Raw genomic sequence first — 16,059 nt, 5'->3', positions numbered from 1 at the left:
GTGGAAAATCAAAACCTTTGGGGTCTGACAAAACTAGCAGATTTGAATTTGAAAGCAGAGCTAATGCTTCCATTTTATTTTTTACCACTCGCCCATAAAACATTATTTTCCAATATGTCAGCCTCATTTGGTGGCCAGTGGTCTGAAATTGAAAGTGGAACAAGCAAGCGGAGAAGTCTGGACATTAGTGAGTCCGCCCTTTCAAGCTGGTGTGCCACTTTGCGGACGGGTCTCCCCTAAGAGCAGGGGGGTCTTAATGACCATTCATCAGTGCTCGTTGGCTGATCACTGAGGGCCTTCTCATTCAGTTTATCAAGTCTTGCACATAAAAAGTCAGAATCAGCCTTCTTCAGCTTTGTTAAAGGCAACTAGGAGTAAAATGCTCCATTTGAACCCATTTTGCCCTTGTTTTTTCACTTTGTTAATGCAGCCCTGCTTAAATGAGTGCTTTTATTGGGTCGGTTAGAATATCTGAAACTATTAATTCTCTTGTATTGAATAGCTGGTGGCAGACCAGAGCAGATGGGGTAGGAAGGTATTTGGTTGGGTGTATTGCTTTCAATTAGGATCAATGAGGTTTCAGCTCCTTTGAATTAACTCACTTAATACCCACTGGGTGAAGTCACAGTGTGCCACAGTAGCCTGCTCTAAGCAAGTGGGAAGCTGAGAAGACCTGTGGAAAAGCTTCAACTCAAACCCTCCCTTCCCCAGTGTAGAGAGCTTTCATTAACTGCAGACAGTTTCAGAAGACTCTTGGTCCCTGTTGCTAAGTTAGGTTTGAACTAAGGAAAAAGTCTGTAAGATAGGGATGGTCTGTTTTGGAAACAAGTGAAAAACACCTTAGAGAAATACAATGCTGTAATGTCTTCCCAGTGAATGAACTAAATATATTGTCAAAAAATTATGCATTATTTTGGGAGCCAGGCATTCAGTTGTTGACTAAAGTTACTGATTTGGAAGGTGATTTTCTTAGATGGCGCTCTTTAAAGAAAATTGCCTTGAAAATGCTCAGTGTTCTTTATTAAAAGACATGCGTTAACTAACATGGCTCTTCTAAGGATGATATTTAGTCAACAGTGAATTCTTTTGTTTTGAATATATTTTAATTTTTAAAAATATATTTCCTAATGGTAATTCAAGACAGTGTTTTGCATCAGAGAAAACTTATATAATAGATATTCTTTTTTTCTCATGTATATAAATGGATTCATTATGTTATTGATTATCTATTTTTGTTTTACCAGTTGGATTCTAGAGATCTTGTCTCCTTGTACTCTTTTTTTTTTTTTTTTTAATTAAAGGGAAAATTATTTCTGTTTCAGTAAGTGTTTAGAACTATGTATCCAGGCTTCCCTGTTCAGGGAGAACTGGCAAGTGAGGTTGGTGCTTTGCTTGCCTCCGTGGCTTAAAGGACAAGAGCAGGAAACTGGTCCCTGGAGAAAACGCTGAGCTAGTCTCAGGTGCACACACACTCTGTTAGGCGCTTTCTGCAACCAGACTTCTAGGTGAGAATCTCCAGGGATCCAAGTTTTGTTGATGTGGATCAATTTAAAGTGGCAATTACTGTAGTCAGATAACAGCTTAAAAAGCTTTTTTACACATAGAAAAGATACATAATCACATGGCATATGGAAGTTCAATTTTCTGAGCTGTGGTTTAGGGACTTGCAGTGAACCAATATTAAGACCCAGTTTTAAAACCGGATATCATCCAGTTTTCTTAAAGTGTATTGCATTTCTGTCCTGTGATTTTCTATTTTAGAAGTGATTCACCATGCATATTGATGAAAGTTGGGTTTCCCCACTGTGAAAATGTTCTCTTTCTAACTTAGGTATGGTATTAAAAAAAAAAAAAAAAATCAGTGCCATGTAGCATTGAGTGGCTTGAAAAAATACTCTCTTTAAAAATGAAAACCTACAGATTTAGAATGCTGGATTTCATAAAGGTCCTTACAGCAGGAGTTAATTGATTATCACACTCATGCCTGCTATAAAGCTTTCTGTCATAAGAATGTTTGAGATCAGTGCGTAACTGTTCTGAAATCCATTACGCAGACCTCATTACAAGTGACATCTAACTAAGATGAACAAAAAGATTGGCCTCATAAATAGAGTGCAATATGCTATTAGTGACAGAATGGAGGAATCATTATGAATTGTAGTCTTTTTACAAGTTGTCTCTTGACAGTGATGGATTTTTGAGGGGTTCACTCGATGAAGCAGCACTTCTTATTGGGGGGCTGTATAGTTCTTATTGATTGGCACTGTTTAGCACAGATGATCTATTTTTAGTTTGTGCAGGGTATGTGTGCGCTTTGAAACAGGTTGTATGCCTTCTTGGCGAGAGGTATAGGAAGAGGGAGGAGGTAGAAGTCAAGAGTCACTGCCTCTGATTTCAGAGGGATTTGTTTTTATGGTTTCTTTGAGGCAGCAAGTAGGGGGAAAATCAATCTGATAAGGGCCAGAAGCATATGGAAAGGGTAGAATAAGCACAGGACAAGTGAAGACTGTGAAGGCAGCGCAAGAGTTAAGGGGGATGCTCCTGGCGGTTGTATTCACTGAGCTTGCAGGCTGGTCAGAGGCTCCTGAGTGGAGTTGTTTCTGTTTATACTGGATTGAACAGCCACTGGAAAGGTAAAGCCTGAGGGCTCTGTCTCATCATGTGCCGTGTTGTTAAAACAAACACACAGAAACCTAGGAAATATTTGCCAGTGTTAAATGGAGGAAGAGTTTTAGAAGTGAACAGTATTTTCCTTCTGCCTGGCATTTTTGTGTGTGCAGAAAAGGCACACAAGGCAGGCAGGCATATGTTTCTCCTATGAGGCAAGGATGTTTTACAAAGAACTAAAGAGGGACTGCTGAGAGGAAAATAGCCGGCTTTAGATAAAACACTCTAACAAAGGCTCGTAGTTTTATATATCATGGTGTCCATTAAAGCTTAATAGGGAAGAGTCCATTGAACCTGGCTGGGTATGTGTTATTCATGGGAGGGATAAACATTTAAGAGCGTGCAAAAAAAATCAGAAAGCAGGAGGACATGATTGTTCAGCTTTTGAAAAGGCTTTACAGTGAAGATTTTGTTTTCATCTCCCGTGGATCTCTATGCAAGGTAGAGGAGAGTAAGCTAAGCATGTTTGGAGCGTATCAACGCAGGGATCCCAGGGGGTTAAAAGCATGCTAGTAAAATAAAAGCGGTCTGCTTCTGCTTCTCCAAAGTGTTCTATTTTACACACACTACTGAGAAGCTGACAAAGGGAATGATTCTGATACTTTTGTTCCCTCTGATAAACTGGCACAGTATACACGGTCTTGGAACAGGTTTTTACGCTGCTTTGGATTTCCAGTTCAATAAACAAGCTTCGAGGTCCGTGCCTCCGTTTGTTTTTTTTAATAAAGTGCCCAATGATGGGGGTTGTTAACCTGTGAACGTGGAAGGGACAGCTCTCCTTAGGAGCTGTGGGGGGAGGAGGGGGCAGGTCGTCTTTCTCTTCTTTCCGGCAAGATAAGGGTTAACTTGCAAGGGGCGGGGGTGGGGGGTGGTGGGGAATGAATTATTCAGCATTTAGCTTATCATTCTGCATTTTTACTTTCCTGTTCTTGGGTGCTCTGGAACTTGCCGAGAGAGGGCCAGGGGGTAAGGGGAGGCCGAGGTGGCCCACACGTCCCTGTCATTGTTCTGCCTGGAGAGACGGGGCTGGGTTCAAGGCCACATGTGCTCCTGTCATCATCCACATTTCTGCTCCAAGTGCAATCCGGAGTGTCAGCTCTCCATCTGTCCCCGCCTGGCAGGCGCACGCGCCCAGCACCCCGCCTCGGGCTCCGGCGCCCCGGCCCCCCTGCGGGCCCCCCTCTCTCTGCTGGCCCCCGATTCCGGGACGGGAGACATGAGCCCCGCGCGCGCTTCCTCTTAGGAGAGAGAGAGAGCGCCACTGGTTGTGGACGCTGCATTCGGGAATGCCCGGTGAGTGAGCCCCCGTTCCGCTTTCTCTCTGTGGCTTTCAAAGGCAGCAGGCTTACTTTTCATTACTGCTCGGAAAAGAACCTTCTGCCCACAGCGGGCTGTATCTTAACGTGGGCAGGCAGAGGCTGGGGGGTGACCGAGGTGGAAGGTGACGTTAGAAAAGAGCCATCAGAATCTAGGTCCAGGGCTCCAAGGGGTGGAAGCCTCCCTTTTAAGACGTGGGAGGTGTGTTTTCAAGACTGAGGGCAAGTCCAGCCACGTTATCTGTTGGCCAAAGCAATTCACTCAGGGAGGGATTTAGCTTCAAGTAAGAAGGATGTTTTCTGCTGTGGATTTCGCGACTGTCATCTGTACCTCGTGTCCTGGACATTTCATCTGTGGAGGGGGTTTGCAGATTATGGTGGAACCCTGGGATAAGGTCTCTTTTGAAAACTGTTTATGTCAGAGAAAGTGAAGCGAGCTTTAGGGGCTACAGATTATTTCAGTCTTGTCCTAAATTACAGCGCTGAGATGTCATCAGGCAAATAATTGCAATCGGTTAATTAAAAATAGAAAGTCTGCTGAATTACTGAGGCTGTTGTGGTCCTGGAAATTTAATGTATGTTAATTTCCTCTGAAAAATATTATTTTTGGAGCCCAGAGTGTTTCTGTGATGGTTGCCAGTGAAGGCTCCGCTTGTGAACAGAGAAGCTTGGTAGAAGCCTGTCGGGGCAAGGGTGTTTCTGTTATTCTCAGGAACGATCTGGACTGCCCTTTGCCTACTTTGAGTAGCATATCTCCGAGTAAAAAGACAAGGCAGATGGAGATCCTCCAGCTGGCTGGTTTGCGTGGGTTTTTTGGGCAGGACAGGCGGAAGAGGCTGTGCTTGGTCCCAGAGTTTGTACACCTCACAGATGGTGTTTTGAAACAGTATCTCCCAGTTTTCTGCAACCACAGTTGTGTGTAGGTATCGCCAGTTGTTTGAAGAACGCTTTTCCCTTTAGGATGTGTCTTGTGCTTCCTCATCAGAAAGGACGCATTCGTGACCAAACTGCGCCTTTTCATTAGTTCCGTGGACGAGGGAGGGATGTGTGTGGCTGAAATATGGGAAAAATCAATTTTCAAAAAGACAATGACGAAGTCTTTGAAAGATATTTTTAACTCTTTCAGCACTCATCTTGATTTATATGCACCAAGCAGCTGAAGATGTAGTGTGCATTGAGTATGTGATATGGAAGCTGTGTGAAAAAGTGCTTGTGTTTTTTATTTAGCCTGAGGATTGTATAGTTTCATCTGATTTTTATGTCATCAGTCAAATCTGACTTGTTTTTATGCTTTTAATAAATATGTGTTAAATGATCTGATCTATCAGCATTTAGTAGAGTCTGTATTTTGTTTTGGTAAAACAGAACCACATAATAACCCAAAGCCATTTGTGAATGATGACAAGTGAAAGAGATTAGGTAGGACCCTTGCTATCCCATATTAATTACGTGATTTTAAAGTATTCTTTGAAACATCCTTATTTAAAATGCATTGAACCATATTTAAGGTTTTAGAATCATTGATAAGTGTGTTTTAGTAGTTAATATCTGACTAGTTCTGAAGCAGGAACCTGGCGTGTGGGCAGTGTTTCTCACTCTCTCTTGCTCATCGACTGTGTTAGAAAACCTTGTCTTGGATGCGGAGAATATATTAACAGCTGTGACTACGAGCTTGTGCCAGAATGGTGATACTTGAGCAGTTCTGACACTTGGCTATGTTTGACACCCATCTGCACTTTTTTACCACTGCTATAGGACAGACTACTTCTTAATAATGTTTTTAGCATATTTTTGTTCATACATATGTACTTATATATTAATGGGTATTTTTACCATCTGGGACAGATTTTTTATTTTTAAGTAAGACATTATGTGTACGAGATTAAAAGGACATATTTCTGGTAATCTGATATTGTCGCTATCCTAAATATATATTAACATTTATCATCATCCTTATCACCATTATCTTTCTTCCATAGGTCAGGTGTCAGAATTGGCTCCTGGTTGTCCAAATTTGATGTAACAATCTCAGATCTAGGACCTTTTTCATGATGATGGGGGAATCCCTGGAAATAGATGTACACAAACTGAATTTATTCAAAGGTATACCAATCTGTGGGGATGGGTAGGTAAAGTCTTAGTTTCAGGGTTTTTATAACTGTCTGTTTTAAAAAAACAAACAAAAAACAAACGCACATTAGCTACTGATAGCATGCTATTTCAAAAGGAACCATGAAAAGTCGAAGAGAAGGCCATACGTGCTTTTAAAGAAATAGATGATACTATTTTTATGATTTAACTCAATATAAGGAAATATCATTTTACTGCCTGTCACTTAGTAACAACTAGATCCTTGTGTTTAAGGGAAGAAAAATGTTTTCTTATGAGGCTAGGAGACTCTGGGAATTACAGTATTTGAGAAGGAGATGGCTCTGAGCTTTCTGAAACATTTAGAGTTTTATCAATCTTTGTATGATATTATCGAAAAACATATGTTGACCCACAAAATACTTTCAGGACTGTTTCCTTAAAAGGACAATAAGTGAGCAGTCTGTGTAGCCCAGAAATGGTGCTGTTCTCTCAGAAGATGGCTAGCATTAGGTCAGACCACCCTTTCTCGATGTTCTCAATGGCCCTGCTCTCCAGATGTGACTGGAACTTTTTTTAAGTTCAAGTTTCAAAAAAAAAAAGGTTTGTTTTCAAAATCTGGTTTTACTTAAGACATCTCCATCCTGGAGTGCATTTCATAAATTGCCCACATATTTTTCTTAGCAGAGAACTTAACTGGCTGTAATTTTTAACACATGGCCACATCATGTGATATTTTCAAAACACTTACACAGAGCTTTAAGAAGGTCCCTGCAGAAATGATCCATCCTCTCACAGCTGCCCCCCCCCCCTTTTTTTAACAGCATATCTGCATTTTCCATTTAGGAGAGCTATATATTATTAGCTTACATTTTTGGGTAGTAAAACAGTACATTGCTGATTGTAAAACATGGACTTTATTATCTGCTGAAAATTGATTTGGCATTTATAGCCACTGTGTACTAGACTGTTTTTCTGTTTTTAACATCAATGCTTGCAAGCGATGATTTGTGTGAAAAACAGAAATGAAATTGCCACGGACAGACAACTGTTAGTGTCCCTAGTAAGTGAACTTTTGGATAATGCACCTGGTTTTTTTAATAGATGCATCTAAGTGCTGATGTACACGAACAAGAAACACAGGAGTCCATTCTCTGTCACTCTGTTTTACCTTGCAAGTTGATTTGCCATTGTTTTAGGCTAACTCTTTGCTGTAGCGCACAAGCCTCCTGCTAGCTATTAAAGACAGCTATATCAGCAGCACATATCCAATTATAAATGTAGATTGTGCAGACATTACTTTTTTTGTAGCAGGCATTTAGAAGTTCCAGCTTCTTTTCAAACCCTGGCACCGGTTCCCTTTTTCTTTTTAAATTATTTTCTGTTAATATTTCTGAGTATTTGACCTTTTAGTTCTATGCATTTTAAAATAATATTTGGAATTTTTACAAGGCATCTTCCTGCACAGTTAATAATAGTCTATTGAAAAAGATAATATTTTTTAGAATAAATATTTGCTTAGTAGGCATTATAGTGTCCAGAAATGTTTATTAACTGTTTCATCACTGCACTGATATTTGAGGTTTGCAAAGGAGATGCTGTAAAAACCATTTTCCGAACAGACTTTTGAATCATCAAAGGAACAAAATACATTTTAGAGCCGGAAGATTGATCTTGAAAGTGCCTTCAGTTTACAGGTGTTGAAACTGAGGCTCAGGTGATCTTGTAAAGTAAGTGGCATCTCCCAGTTCACCCTCTTTACCGTGCTGCTTATAAATCTCATGTACATCCATCTTAGCGTCGGCCGTACTTTGTTGCCTTTTATTTTCTACCCGGGATTGCTCTTACCATGTGCTTTCTCCCTGTCTGCTCCATGGCTTCAGAGCCCTGTGGGGGAAAGCTCTATAATAGTAATCACTTGACCTGTGGCAAAGGTGTGCCATCAAATTTATCTGTTAGTTGTTTGGAAATTAGAGAGCCCAAATACGGTTAATTATTGAGTATTAAGCAGATCGAATAGTCTTCTTAGTAAGGTTGTGATGACTAAAGTTTACTAGAATAAGGGCATTCAGATAGTAGACTTTTGTGAGTTGCTGAAAAATGTACCAGGGGCCAAATAACTATGGTTCAGTCTCTCTCCATGCCATGCCTTCAAGGAGTTTTGAGTTCTCGTGCTCCAGGCAGTAAGTTACAGTAAACAGTAGTTATGATATGGAATAGCAAGAGCCTAGAGACAGGTACAGGAACCCAGAGGCAGGTAGTACCCGATGGGATTAGGAGTCAAGGACAGAGGGGGACGTGTGGACCATGGGCTTATGGGCCTTGACTCTCTCATGCTTCTCCAGATTGGATCTCTGTTAATGTTACTTAGTTTTTAGTTTGCTGTTCTTATACTGAGGACAGGAGACTGACTTTTGTTTATTCAGTTTTAATATCTGTGTGTGACAGTGGGTACGGTATTGCTCAAAAGCAATTTCTTTGTGTACAATTGTGGTTCTTTGGTGGCTGACAGTATCTAGTGGAATACATCATTAACTTAAATGACTCATAACTTGAGAACAATAGGATTTCACACCTGACCAAGAAGCAGGTTTATCTGGCTGGCTTTCTCAAACAGCTGTTTGCATTAATTAATATTAATGTAAATGTACTTTCTGAGAATGTCTAGCTTAATTATGTTTTTCAACCCATAGAGTTCCAATCAAAGGAAACAGGAAATCCTCTTAATCTCAGAGGGAGTGTATAACTGCCATCTCTGAACCGAATAAATCTCTGATAGTATAGTAAGCCTTTTATTGAAAGCCTATACATGCCGGGCCCCAAGACTAGGCACCTTGTATACCTAACTAATTCTCACAGTTCTGCGATGGGTTTCTGTGACCATGACATCTATTAATATTGGAAACCCGAAGAGCAGGTAAATGAAGCATTTTCCCCGAGGACACATACGGGATTATCTCTGGTCTGTCAGCTGATTTTTGATTCCTTTTTTAAAGCTTTTATTTGTGTATTTATTTTCGGCTGTGCTAGGTGGTCCTGGCTGCACACTTGTAGTGGTGGTACGCGGCCTTCTTGTTGAGGTGGCATCTTTTGTTGCAGACTCTGGCCTCTACGGCTTGCAGGCTTCAGGAGTTGTGGCCCATGGCTCAGGAGTTGTGCCTGGCAGGCTCTCCGGCTTAGTTGCCTCATGGCATGTGAAATCTTCCCAGACTAGGAATTGAACGCGTGCCCCTTGCGTTGGCAGGCGGATTCTTAAACACTGGAACACCAGGGAAGTCCTTGTTTTTATTTTCTTAATGGAAGGGTGAGTGTGTTGTGTTTGGTGCGAGGGTGTTTTGTAACGGAAGCTAGATGGAAATGTTTGAGGAGGGATGTTTGCATTTGAAGTAGAGAGCAGAGAAAGTGGAGTTCTCTGTGGGGAAAACTAAAAATGGGAAAGCATTAGCCTCAGTCGTCGAGAATGATCTTGGGTAAAACAGGTGAGGAGGGTAGTTATTTCTCAGTGTGTTTCTATGCTTGAAGAGAATGCAATGGGGAGTAATAGGCGTCAGGGGACTAATGTCCTCATTTTGAAAAGTCTAATAGAAATTGTAAATTTACGCCCTGATGAAGCTGCGTAGGTTAACTAAGATATCACCTTTCTAGGCTTTTGACATGAGGTAATCCTGGCTTTCTTTTGTTGATCAGAACCTCAGATGGAGGATTTTCTGTGTTTTGGAGGATAGTAGGAAAATGGAAATCAAATGATGTGTCCAACACATGGGCAAACGAAATTGTCGAATACCATGTGGTTAAAATTTGTCATGAAAGTCGCTCAGTCATGTCTGACTCTTTGCCACCCCATGGACTGTATAGTCCGTGGAATTCTCCAGGTCAGAATACTGGAGTGGGTAGCTTTTCCCTTCTCCAGGGGGTCTTTCCAACCCAGGGATCAAACCCAGGTCTCCCACATTGCAGGCAGATTCTTGACCAGCTGAGCCACAAGGGAGAAAGATCAGCTCTCTTGGTCCTGAGGCTGCTGGGTACCCGTGTTCTGCCCCAGGAGGCTCTAGGCAGGCAGACTGTTTGCAGAACATGAGCCCATTGTAGGAAAGCACATTAACTTTTTTCACCATGCCCCTCCTCCTTCTAAAAAAAAAGCAGTTGATTTAAAAATTGTGGGCGGTTTTCCCTAGAAGATTTCACTTCTGTTTTCCACATTTCTCTTTTAAGGGCTAAGTGATAAGTGCAGTCTGTAAAAAGTCTCACTTTATTAGAGGGATTCTTTTAATTCTGTGTGGTTTATTAACATCGTACCATGTACTTTGATGCTCAGGCAAGAAAGTAAGTTTGAAAGTACCGATGAGAACATGATACTGTAAAGAGTTTGGCCCTAAGAGCTATGTAATTAGATAGGCAGAAATGCTCTTTAGGAAGAAGGGATGTTAGAGGGTGTCTTTATCATGTGTTTATGGCTTTAACAAGAGTCTTAAAGAGTTTGACAAAATAAACAGACCATTCTTAATAATCTGGGATGATTTTGATGGGGTGCTAAGTTATTTAGAACTTTGGGAAAGACAATTGCACTTCTGAGCATATCATTCCTTTACATTTGAACTTTGCATGATTAAACTTCCCTGCCTTCCTCTGGACTTGTTTGGTTTAATGATGCTCCAGTTATTGGGAGGAAAATACGTAATAAAATTTGAGGGTCCTGTGGTAACAATTTATATATTCTTTCATTTGAAATGCTTAACATGTGTCCTGACAAAGATATGACTGGAACAAAGAGAGGCCTTGATTCTGACACTTTCGGTGTGAAATAGGCATTGTTTCCTCTTTATAATGTTTCTAGCTGAACCTGCATACTCGCATTTATGGCAACATATCATTTGAAAGGTCTGTTAACATTTATTTTTTTCTTTCTTTCTGCTCTAGTATTAGTTGTGTGAGACAGCCTAGAGACAGGAAAATATTAAGGAATCAAAATGCAGATTTTTTTTTTGTCCATAGAAAGCGTTTTATTTTCTTCCAGTTTTTCTGCAATGTTCTTAGTCATTGGTTTATAAAATATAGAATAATAGGAACCAGAGGTAAACCCTCACATGAATCACCCAAGCATTCTCTTTATACCAGTGTTGGCTTGCGTGTGCTCTGTGCTTAGTTGCTCCGTCGTGTCCGACTCTTTGAGACCCCGTGGACTGTAGCCCTTCCCCGACCCCTCTGTCCATGGAATTCTCCAGGCCAGAATACTGGAGTGGGTTGCCGTGCTCCCCTCCAGGGGGACTTCCCAACCCAGGGATCCAATGCAGGTCTCCCGCGTTGCCGGCTGATTCTTTAGCATTTCAGCCACCAGGGAAGCTTGCTGGCCATGAAATATATATATAAAAAAAAAAGGTATATATAGATGTGATCAAGCTTTCACAGATTTTTCAAGTTTTTGTACAATTTAAGAGTCTTTCCAAAGAACTTTGCTGAAAGAAAAAGTTACCTGTTGTTATTTAACTATTTGCTGTATAGAGGAATATCTTTCTGGGTGGTTCTTTTTTTTTTTTTCCCTCCTCCTTTGGTCCCAACTTTTAGCACATCTCATTACTTTTTTTTTTTTTTTAATGCAGTCCTTTCATAGTCTGGAAAACTAGTTAAAATCTCTGGATCTGCTACTTATTCCCTGTTGTTTTGGACAAGTGACATAATTTCCCAGGTGAAGAATGTCTTTCTACTTATTTTTCACTTTTATCTACATTTTACTCACATATTCTGGGGATAAAACCTTTGGTACTTTGGTACATTTTGCTCATATGTTCTGTGGGTAAAGCATATCAGTGTGATGTTAATATACCTTTTCCTAAAACTTCTTGGAGAATCGAACCATCTTGTAGTGTTTTCCAGAGAGCAAAAGGGTATCTCTTTAAGCCCCAAAGTTGCTTCTGTTTACTTGTTTAAAATTTCTATTCCTGTTGGTCAGTTATTTTGAATGGCCCTGGTCTTTTAGCTTTCAGCTATGTTCTTTATCAGTTTTTGCTGAACATGCTGTATCTTTTGCTTTATAACTTGAGTTTATATTATAAACAATTAATATAATGTGTTTATGAGGCCAGAAAGCACAGGCCATCAGGAATGTCAATGGCTGAGTGTGAGTCAGACTTCTTCCACTTAGTGGTATGACCAGGAATAAGCAAGTCATTTTACTGTCTGTCTGAGCTTCACTTTCCTTGTCTTAGAAGCAAGGATTCTGCTTTGCTGACTTTTGTTTTGCAGTATGGTGGTAATGATTATTGTTAGCATGCTGTGTCTCCTTAAAAAGCAGAGTACAGACTTTTTACATATAAGCAGTAATGATTAAAGTCAGACAGTGATACTCCCTGGACTTAAAACATAGGGGATAGTTTTTCAATCACACAGAAGGACTCTAGGGTGTTGTGCTTGCGAGTTTTGTCTGCAGTCGGTAGAATTTTCTCTCCCTTCTGCCTACCCTCTTTCTGTTTCTGTGCCCACACGTCCACCCATTCCAGGAATTTGCTAGCTTGAAGACCATATAACCGAAGTTAGAATGGTGAGTAAAATAGAGAAGTGAGTGCTTAAGTGAGAATGTGAAAAAGCCCATCTTGTTCTGTTTTGTTTTCCCCCAGATGTTAATTAGTGGCAGTTTTAACTTGTGGAGTGATTGTAGGTGTCTCTGAGACTTTTCCTCCTGACTGATTTTCATTTTTCTTAGCAGGAGATATTGCTCAGAGAGCTGAATTCTAACCTTTTATCTATTCCAAGATACAGACTCTTCATTGTTTAAAATAATAGACATTTTAAGTGTCATCCGCTCTTCTTGATAAAGCTGCCATTTGCTTTAAGATCTTGATTTCCTAGTTCTAAAAATTCCATTCCAGGCTACCCATGAGGTAGTAGGCAGAGAGTAAGGAATCAGCAAATGTTTGCTTAGTGAATAAGTGAGGATGAGAGGTGTACTGGGATTCACGGAGATCTTAAAGGAAAGAAGTCATGCACAAAGCAAGTTAAATATGAGGGGGGAAATTAAGAAGTAAATATTATAAAAATTCTTGGTAAATGATATTTAATAATCAATCAGGCATTTTCGTTAAGCTATGGAAAGATAATAAATTAATTTTTTTGGCCATATACAACTTTCTTGGCAGCTAGCTGTATTAGTTAAAATTGCATGTTGTTACAAGTCTGATAATTTATCATGATCATATTTACTAAAAGTATGATAACTATATAACACATAAAAAAAGCACTCTCTGATATAATCACTGAAATTAGAAACAAAGTCTGGGGCTTTTGACAGTTGTAATATTTGGGGAAATTAGTGCTTCCTCTACCTGGGCACTTGCCTGCAGTTTGGGAGGATGGGTGTAAGGTGTCAGGGATCCAGCAGACATAATGAGTAGGATTCTGTGAGCTGAGTTGCTCAGTTGCAACTCCATGGATTGTACCTCACCAGGCTTCTCTGCCCATGGAATTTTCCAGGCAAGAATACAGGAGTGTGGGTTGTCATTTCCTATTCCATAGTATCTTCTCGACCCTGGGAGGCCTAACAAAAGACAAATATTAAGAAATATTTTCATCTTTTCAGTTGCATGGTAAATTCTATCAACAGTTTCTTCTACCAATAATCTTAGATGAGGAGCAGTTGAATAGTCTGATAAAATTTATCATAAAGACTCCAGAGAGATTACTAAAATCATTCCTGCAGTGCTTGATACATATTTTTTTTTAAAACATATAATGTCTATGATAGTGGAGCTTTCTTTAAATATCTTTGCCCTCTTAGATTTGTTGAATCCTTTGAAAGGGGTAGGAGGGCAGGTTTGAGTCTCAGAGACTATCACTTTGGAAGAATATTCTTGCTAATTTAACACATATTTTAAAAGTATGTCCCTTAATTTGTGCCTTTAAAAATTTATAGAAGATCACTGTAGCTTATCCACTGAGTGGCTGTTTTTACAAGGATATTGCTGATACTCTGCATGGGTTATAGACTTTCCAAGGGTCTTTGGGTCACTTTGGAAACGTGGTATAGAATGATGTAATGAAGTGGTTCTTAAAGTGGGTTTCATGGACCAGCAATATCATTATCACCCAGGAACTTATTGGAAATACATATTTTCTGCCCCTCTGCAAACTTAATCAGAAACTCTGAGGTAGCCCAGCAATCTGTGTTTGAACAAGTTCTCAGAGGATTCTGAAGCATATTCAGATTAGACATTTGTAAATAATAACTTTTTGACTCCTTGGGTAGTCCAGAGAAAATACCCATTTGTTTTTTATCATGGAAGTCCCAATAAATGGAAATCAAGGTAATTTATTTGTTCTAAATGATGTGCTTTAAAAACAATGCTCAGGAAATGACAAAGAACATGTTTGTTCAGAGCCTTGGTTTCTAATAGCATATTTGGATGCCCACACATTACACCTGAATTGAATGAGATAGTTAAGAGAAGGTGCATTTCAAGCCAGTTCTGGGATGTTTATTCATTCTGATAGTTACTTGTAAAGACGTGCATCTATTTCAGTGCACTCAGGTACCATTTGTGATGCCCTTGCCTTGTTTTGAGGCCAGCTTCTGAGCATTCAGAATTTTGTGAGTTTAGCTTGATCATCTTTAGAGAGTGTTTAGGTAGACCTCAATTTCACAATAATATTAGTAATGTAGACAGTTTAGATATATCACAGCATTTTATTTTTCTGTGTTGAATGTAAATAAGGGGTCCGCGTGATTACGAACGTTCCATTAGTAGTGCCTGGAGAGGATTTATTTCTTGCATCTCCTGTATCTGCTGCTGTTCTCTTTTGTGCGTGGTGCGCCTTCAGTAAGCGCAGTCTGACACGCTTTGTGGCCTTTGCCTCCTGTGATAAAATAGATTGAAATGATTCCTGACACCATCTGGTGAAGAGGAGCAGCCCTGGAGGACTGTGCTTTGAGAGAAAGTAACTGAATGCTAAGAAATGTGGAAGTCTAGGGACACTGGCAAAGGATTTTTTTTTTTAAAGAGCATGAACATTAATACATCTTCTTGAGGTTTGATGGGACATGTACTGCCTACTGTCCCATCTGGTGCTTATGATAGCATGGCATATTAGCATGCTGCAAGTTCATAATGTATTCAGGGGGAGGAAACATCCCTTGCATACCAATTGAGGCATCCTCTCTTCAGAACTGCTTTTGAATTTCAATGATGTTTATATCTTCCAAGCCGTGACTTAACCGAGCATTTCCGCTCGAAGGAATAACGTGAGTGAGAGAGAGAGAGAGAGAGAGAGAGGGTGTGTGTTCATGGTCTCTCCTATTCCCTCATTAATTTATCTTCCGCCCTTTTTTCTTGATGAAATTATAAGTAGTTATTAATATTAGGTTTTATGAGTTTTAATCCTTTCTGTTTTGAAACCACATAATACTGCATTATTATTTCACTTATGGCACTTAAAACAGTTTGCCTTGTGAAACTGTGTAGCTGACCCCTTGTAGAAGGAACACTTTCAAGGGTCAGGCCTGTGTGTAATTATGTGTGTGTCTCCATGGCACCTAGAGTTCGATCATTCACTTAAAAAATATTGACTGAGCTCACGCTGTGGGTGTGACACTATTGTAGGTACTGAGTAAGATCAGAGCCTTTGTATTTTAGTTGGTAAGAGGCAGACAATAAACAAAGAAACAGATAACATCTCCAAGATAATTTTTCTTCACTATCTCATTCAATTTGGCTGTAATGTGTGGGCATCCAAATATGCTATTAGAAACCAAGGCTCTGAACCAAGGCATTGTTTATCGTTTCTTGAGTATTACTTTTAAAGTACATCGTTTAAAACAAACAAATTACCTTGATTTCCATTCACTGGGACCTTCATAATAAAACATAAATGGGTATTTTCTCTGGACTACCCAAGGAGATAGAAAGTTATGGATGAAAGTGAAAGGCGCTCAGTCGTGTCCGACTCTTTGTGATCCCGTGGACTATGCAGTCCATGGAATTCTCCAGGCCAGAATACTTGA

At 40.0% G+C, this 16,059-nt stretch overlaps 1 protein-coding gene across 7 annotated transcripts in view; it reads left to right on the top strand.

The window, feature by feature from the left end:
- The window catches only part of RUNX1T1 (RUNX1 partner transcriptional co-repressor 1), a 148,236-nt gene that overhangs the window by 35,911 nt on the left and 96,266 nt on the right, over window positions 1–16,059 (top strand). For 2 of the 7 annotated variants that reach the window (XM_081496868.1, XM_081496873.1), the window contains exon 1: window positions 3,910–3,960. The exons of 3 other annotated variants lie outside the window; for them this stretch is intronic. In XM_081496868.1, the coding sequence (XP_081352994.1) occupies window positions 3,954–3,960 (7 nt within the window). In that variant the 5' untranslated portion in view covers window positions 3,910–3,953. Of the gene's footprint in view, window positions 1–3,909; window positions 3,961–4,243; window positions 4,379–11,257; window positions 11,276–16,059 lie in introns of those variants that run through there. 2 more of the 7 variants (XM_081496866.1, XM_081496870.1) reach the window with 2 other exon arrangements.

This window comes from Giraffa tippelskirchi, chromosome 6, assembly GCF_054371585.1.
Source record: "Giraffa tippelskirchi isolate mGirTip1 chromosome 6, T2T-mGirTip1v1.2.pri, whole genome shotgun sequence".
Taxonomy (NCBI): domain Eukaryota; kingdom Metazoa; phylum Chordata; class Mammalia; order Artiodactyla; family Giraffidae; genus Giraffa; species Giraffa tippelskirchi.
Note: the sequence above shows the minus strand (reverse complement) of the source record. Positions and strands in the feature narration are given on the sequence as shown.